Here is a 7,526-nt window from a genome sequence, read left to right on the forward strand (position 1 = left end):
CTATTGTTTTTATGTGTTATTCTACCATCTGTATCACGACCTTCATCTAAAATAGTAATATTTAAAGTCCTCCGGACCAATATTAGGACGCCCTTGGTTTTAGTGTCCAAAGATGAGTGAGATACCACTTCATAAAACTTATTATAACACCTGCGTATATCCTCCTGTTTCAAATGGGATTCTTGAACTAACACTATATCAATCTTTCTTCTTCGCAAAAAATCCAGAAAACCTGTACGTTTGTGAGGGCCATTAGCCCATTAATATTACAACTCAGAATATTAAGGTCAGTCATAGGTATCAAACAAAACTACTGCATAATAAGACAAAATACAAGTTTGAGAATAAAACCAGTTGAGTTTACCATTAAACCACCCCCCACTCTCCCCGTTACCATTCAAAAAAACAAACACTTTCCCATTAACTATGGCATATCAAACCAAGAACAAACCTTGGTCTGCCAGTACCCCTTAATATGGTCCGTGGCGTCAACAAAACCCTGCACATTACTGTAGCACCAACATTTGGCCCCATAGTCACATATGGACTAGGTAGTATTTCTATTTAAAAAAAAATAAAAAGATGGAAATAAAAGAGAGATACAGAATACAACTAAAACAAATAAAATATCATAATCAGTAAGCGATACTGTATGCACAATGAACTATGAATTAAAAAGTGAACATTAAAGTGAGCAGTGAAAGACATTTAGAGCATCTCTTCTCCGATTAGACAGTAAATGTCCAGCTGGAGTTCACTGAGAGTTGGTGGATGAAAGGGATCTGAGAAAAACTCTTGATTTTTATGGGGAGTGTAGCATTTTAGGTTCACCTTGATTGAGAATGACCTTCAGCGTTACAGGATAAAGGAGAAAATTCTGGATGCCAGTGTCTCTCATCTCCTTCCTAATTGGCGCAAATGCACTTCTTTTTGCGGTGACCGGAGAAAAATCTGGAAAGAAAGACAGGGTTGCTCCATTGGAAGTTTTCACCGGGGCGTTAAGTCTGGCGGCCCGCAGAATGAGCTCCTTGTCTGTGTACCGCAGCAGTTTAAAGATGAAAACCCGTGGTTTAGCGCCATCTGAGGAGAGCCTTGTGTACACGCGATGCGCTCGCTCCACTTCAAGCTCTTTGCCTGCCAGAGATGGGAGCCACGTCGGTAGCGATCTTTTCAAAACGCCCATAGGGTCGTCAGGCAATACCTTCAGGCAATCCGACCAGACGCAGATTGCTGCCCCTATTGCGATCCTGTAAGTCCACAACCTGTTGCTCGAGTGCGGCAACGCGTATATCGTGATCTGCGACGACTTTCTTCTGTTCTCTCATCTCCCCTGTAAGAAGATCCAGTTTAGAGCATAGCGACTGAACAACTGACATGTGAGAAGCGAACTCGTTCTGCATCGCCGTCAACTCGGTTCTTAGAATGTCCTCAAAGTGTGTAACAGTGTTCGCCATCTTGTCCATCATATTGCTTGAGTTCGGTGACTTGGATTTCTTCTTAATCGGAGAAGCCGACGGAGACAACTCCTGATGTTTATGACTGCATGCCATCAGGTAAAGCACCACCAATGAATAAAACTTAAAATAAAATAAAATAAAATAAAACTTAAAATCAGCAAAAAGAGGCCAAACGTACGGAGCTCTACTCATTTTGTAATTTTAAAGTTAATTTCTCTAATTGCAAGTGGAAAATAACTCCATTATTTCTACTTTTGTAATGCAAAGCTGTTTTAATCACGGCGATAAAGCCTGTAGAATCTGAATCTGTCATTTCCTTTCACAGACGGGAGTGATGCATGCTGGGAATGCTCCTACAATACACTCGTAATGAAAAACGCCATTAGACTGAAGGGACAATGACAGCATCCCGACTGCTGAGGCCTTTAAAAGCTTTTGTTTGAGCGTATCGGCTCGATCGAGTGGAAAAACAAAAGAAAGCAGAGTGAAGACGACGATTACGCTCAAGCAAAACCAGTCTGTCTGTCTTTCATCTGCCATTATAAACACGTACTGTACACACGCACAGAGAAGGTTTCTCTCTCTCAGCAAAAGACTTTATTTGCTCTCTAATGAACTTCTTCCAACTGATGTCTGGAAGAAATACTGGAGATCTCACTGGTGTGTGTGTGTGTGTGTGTGTGTGTGAAAACACAAATGAGGCCAATATTTCCCATGAGTCTGCAGTGATACAGCGACATGACCTCCAGAACCATGCAAGCTCATTCAAAGTCGCTGTGTGAAGATAAAGGAGTGTCTTTAGGGAGAATCTCACAACATTTCACCGCCAAATTAATAGAGGAATAACACAAATATAACGAATAATAACAGTGAAGCCTGTTTTTAGGAGCACTGTGACATTCCTTCTCTGACAAATACATGTTCTCATTATAGAAATGCAGTTTTTGTGGTTTATTCTCAACAGTAATTCTTATTAATCTAATATGTTTTTAATTTGTATTACAGAAATGTATACATGTAATATTTTATTGTAATCAGCATACAATAACAGCAAAACAAATAAATAAAATACTACCATGATGCAACGTTTTACACTTTATGCATGACAGTAATGAACATTTTCAGCTCAAATGTGCTTAATTTTTCAAAAACGGTAATGTTTACAAAAACATGCATGATGTTCAATAGTTTTATTTATTGAATGGTTATTATGACATTATTTTCATTACATAATCATTTTACAGTTAAATTTATTATTCTACATTTGCATAATTATAACATCATTTGTAAGACAGACAGTATTACACTATATTTACAAGCATTATTTCCAATTTAAATGTATTTTTTATTTACATGCATTATTTTTATGACATTATTATTTTACATTTATATTTATTATTTTACATTTACATTATGTTATTATTGTAATGACATTCTTATATACTATTTTTTATTTGACATTTGCATTATTATAACATTATTTGTAAGAGTTTTATTTCATATTTACATTTATTATTTTAAATTTGCATTGCCACTTTTAAATGACATTATTTTGCATTTAATTAGATTATTTACATTTACATTTATTATTTTACATTTGCATTATAACAATTAAGCACATTTATATTGCATAATGTTCATTACTGTAATGCAAATATGTTTTTTACATTATAGCAATGAAGATTTTGCAGTTCAAATGTGCTTAACTGTCATTATGAAGTAATGTAATAATACAAAAAGCATCACATTCTGCGGTTAGATTCAGTTCCTCATAAATCATGTCTTTCATATTTCCGGCAGGTTTCGTGTCTGTCGGTCTGCATTTCTGAGATTGGATTTGGACATACAATAATCCCTCAGGTTTTGTACAGCTGCTCTTACCCATGTCTGCAGTGACCAGCGTGGACTGGTTCTCAGGCAGTGAGATGGACGCCTGGTCGGGGTCCTGATCGACGCTCCGGTCGTCCTCGTTAACCTCCTGCTGGCTGTGACTGAGGTCGGAGCGAAGCTCGGAAAACTCATCCTCCTCCCTGAGAAACACACACACACACACACACACAAAATAAAGGTAATTGTGACTTTTTATATCACAATTCAGACTTTTTTCCCATGCACTTATATCTCAGAATTTGGTCTTTTATTTTCAAAACTGCATTTTTTTTTATAATTTGCGATTGACTTTTTTTCTCAGAAGTGTGAATCTCGCAATTCTCAGCTTATATCTCACAATTCTGAGTTTATATATTGTAGTTCTGAGTTTATATTTTGTTATTTCTCAGAACTGCAAGTATAAATTCCATTCATACATCACGCAATTCATTTTTTGTTTCGCCACAGAATAAAAAATAAAGGTATTTTTTTATTCCATGGTGTAATACCGATCAAAGGATCTTAGCAAATAAATAAATTGCATTTAGTCATGTTTCTAGTCGAGATAATAAAAAGCTACAAAATTAGAAACTATTTTCCCCCGTAATACTGCATACAACAGCTATTTTACCAAATCATCAAACTACAGAGTTATGATTCAGGGATGAATATGAAAGTCAACAGAGGCCTGGAGTCATTCTAATTTCCCTAATGAGGATGCAAACGGCCGACCTGCTGCATACATATGAGGCGTTTCTAATTAAACACTGGAGTGGATCTCATTCACATGCAGCTGGACACACGGTCACCAGTTCACCGCATCTCCCATCACAAGAATTCATGAGCTGGGGAACGAATCGAGCTATTGTCATGCAGTTCGTTTAGTAAGATGAACGAGATATCTTCAGAATAAACAATGAAAGGAGACACTCATCTCCTGCTGGGTTTCCAGGCCAAATGACAAGATGAGGCAAGATGAGATGCGCTCGAGTAACATTTACCCGGAGCATTAAAGCAGCTGATATCTGTCATCGAGCAGAGTTACAAAGCTATAAATCACAGTGAGAGGCTTTCCTGTGCTCAGAGAATACAGAACCGCTCCAAACCCTCGTCAGCTTTTATCCAAAGCCACTTACAAAAGACAAGCTAAGCAATTTGTCAAAGAGCCAACAAATATTTGCAATACAATCCAGTTGGAAAATTATATTTTGGATAAAGAAAATCAAGCCACTAAATTTTGCATTTACTATTTTATATTTGCATCATTATGGCATTATATTCATGACATTATTTTACATTTAATTTTATTATTTTACATTTGAATTTTCATTATATTATTTTCAAGACATTACATTTATATTTATTATTTTACATTTCCATTACTGACATTATTTGTAAGAATAATTTGACATTCACATTGTTTTACATTATGACATTATTTTCTATTTACTGTTTAAAATTGTCATTAATTTGTCATTATTTTAACTATTACATTAGCATTAATGACATTATTCATTATATATATATATATATAATGTATATCTTAATATTTGCATTATTCTACATTTGCATTGTCATTTTAACAACATTATTTTATGTTCATTATTTTTTCATTATTTTAACAACTATTATTTTACATTTATATTTATTATTTTACATTTGCATTACTATGACACTATTTTCAATACATTGTTATTTTATATTTACATGATTGTCATTATTTTAATGACTATTGTTTTACATTTATTATTTTGCATTATGCCATTATTTACAAGCCATTATTATTTTGCATTGATATTTACTTTATTATTATTATTATTATATATTTACATTATTGTCATTATTTTCATGACATCATTTTACATCTATATATATTAATATTTTACATTAGAATTATGATGACATTATTTTTAAGACATTATTATTTTGTATTTATATTTATTATTTCATATATTTATTATTATGACATTATTTCCATTACATTAGTATTTAAAATTTTATTTCCTTTTTTTTTTTTTCAACACATTTTCTTTCCTAATTCTCATTAATGTAATAAAACACTGTAAACTGTAAACAGTTCATAAATCAGGACAGTATTTCTTGTAATGCCTTTAATTAGACCTGTTTTTAATAAAAAAAAACAAGCTGTATTACTGTTGAGAATCTATTGAGGATCATTATTAAAAATAATGAGATTACAATCAAACTCAGACGCACTACAGTTATCACAATTATGTGCATAAATGAGCTTAAATGTCATTAAAAACATAATAGTCCTAAAAATGGGCTTAATTATTATTATGCAAATTATAATTCTGTATTTCTTTGTATTTGAGCAGAAGTTTTCTATGAAGCAGCTCACGAGGTTTAGGAGCAGAACTAGAGATGATCGGCGTGTCTCCGGTCAGGTGCTGAAGGATAAAACTCTCCCAGGAGTCTCAGCAGACGAGACGACCGCCGGCGCTGAAGACCAGACCGACCTCTCAGACAGCTGAGCTCGCGCACATACACACACACACACACACACACACACACACACACACACACTCTTAGTGTACGTGTGCATGCTTATGTTCCTGCACGGTAAGCTGCTTTGGATAAAGCATCTGCTAATAGCATGAATGTAAATGTGTGGTCCAAACACAACTGTTCTCTGAGCGTTTGTGTGCAGCACATGCATTAATAATGTTTGTGTGTGTGTATTTTTATGAATGTGTGTGTTTGTGTGTGTGCTGGCGGTCTCTGTGACAAACAAATGTCCGGCTGTGTCGACTAGAAAAGAAATGTGTGTTTACATTTTCCCAGCCGACTAAAATGAGCACTAATGATGAAGAACTAATGACTGGACGAGCAGGACTGAATATTGTGCTTTGTTTTAATAATCAGTATTTATTACAGGCAGAAATTCTGCTCAAGTCAATTCATCTGTGCAGCACTTTTCATAACGCGTTTCAAAGCAGCTTCACTGAAAGTCATACTGTCTGTAATGCTTTAGTGCTTACTATAAAGATCTGGGTGATATTATGACATACAGTAAAACAGTGATGATCTGGATTCAGATGCAGCTATAGTTTATCGATATTTTTGTGGAGCACATGCATATATCAGTGACTCAAACAGATTTAAATATTAGTCTGTATTGCTCTATTAAGAGATTAAAATATCTATTTAGAGATTACAAAATTTGGTAACACTTTACTTAAAAGCCTTTATATATATATATAATGCATTATAAAAGTAGTCTTAATGCATTAATTGTGTCTTGTAATGCATTGTATTATCTCATGAATAATTGTAACCACAATTATAATATGCATTACACCTTCAGAAAATATAATGCATTAAAACACAAACAAAACTTTCAAGTGTTATAATGCATTTTAACTTAGGTTACAGTTATTTATGAAAAATATAATGCATTATAACATACAATATGAACACCTTTATAATGCATTATACGTAAAGGCTTTAAGTAAAGTGTTACCCAAAATATTAGTCGTCATTGATCTATAAAGAGATTAAAATATTTAGTAAGATTAAAATCTTTAGTAAAATATTTAGTTAATTTAAATTGAGTGTGTGTGTGTGTGTGTGTGTGTGAGAGAGTGTGTGTGTGTGTGTGAGTGTGTGTGTGTGTGTGTGTGTGTGTGTGTGAGAGTGTGTGTGTGTGTGTGTGTGTGTGTCTCTGTGTGTGTGAGAGACCTGATGGTGGCTCCCTGCAGCAGGTCTATCTTCTTGTTGAGTTCGGCGATGATGCTGTGCAGCTCTGTGATTCGCTCCTCGTAGCGTAGCGTTGTCCTGTCCTGAACCTCCTCGTGCTCCCGCAGCAGATGAGACTGCTCACACTGCACACACACACACACACACAGCAGGACAGGGATTAATAATGCAGAGTTACACTGGAGAAAACGGCAAGGTGAGACAAACAAACACAACACATGCTGTGAAAACACACACACACACACACACACAGGGATGCAACTCTCCATGAGACATGCAGAACACCTGCAGAAACACACACACACACACACACACACACACACACACAGTATGAGTGAGAAAAACCATCACACACATTCATACAGAGCTCCTACTGTTTTCCAGAGCTCCTCTCACAGACTTCCATTGTTTTTCAGTCAGGTTAGTGATATATTATTATAGTTTCTTAACACTTTAAATTAAGCATAATTTAAATTGTAT

At 34.9% G+C, this 7,526-nt stretch overlaps 1 protein-coding gene across 2 annotated transcripts in view; it reads right to left on the reverse strand.

The window, feature by feature from the left end:
• Positions 1-7,526, reverse strand: part of LOC306870377 (colorectal mutant cancer protein) — a gene marked incomplete at its 5' end in the record, with an annotated part of 85,814 nt that overhangs the window by 35,205 nt on the left and 43,083 nt on the right. For both annotated transcript variants that reach the window (XM_079417610.1, XM_079417609.1), the window contains 2 exons: positions 3,339-3,487; positions 7,029-7,171. In XM_079417610.1, coding sequence (XP_079273736.1) covers positions 3,339-3,487; positions 7,029-7,171 — 292 coding nt within the window. The remainder of the gene's footprint in view (positions 1-3,338; positions 3,488-7,028; positions 7,172-7,526) is intronic.

The sequence above is a fragment of the Barbus barbus genome (assembly GCF_936440315.1).
Source record: "Barbus barbus genome assembly, chromosome: 5".
Taxonomy (NCBI): Eukaryota; Metazoa; Chordata; class Actinopteri; order Cypriniformes; family Cyprinidae; genus Barbus; species Barbus barbus.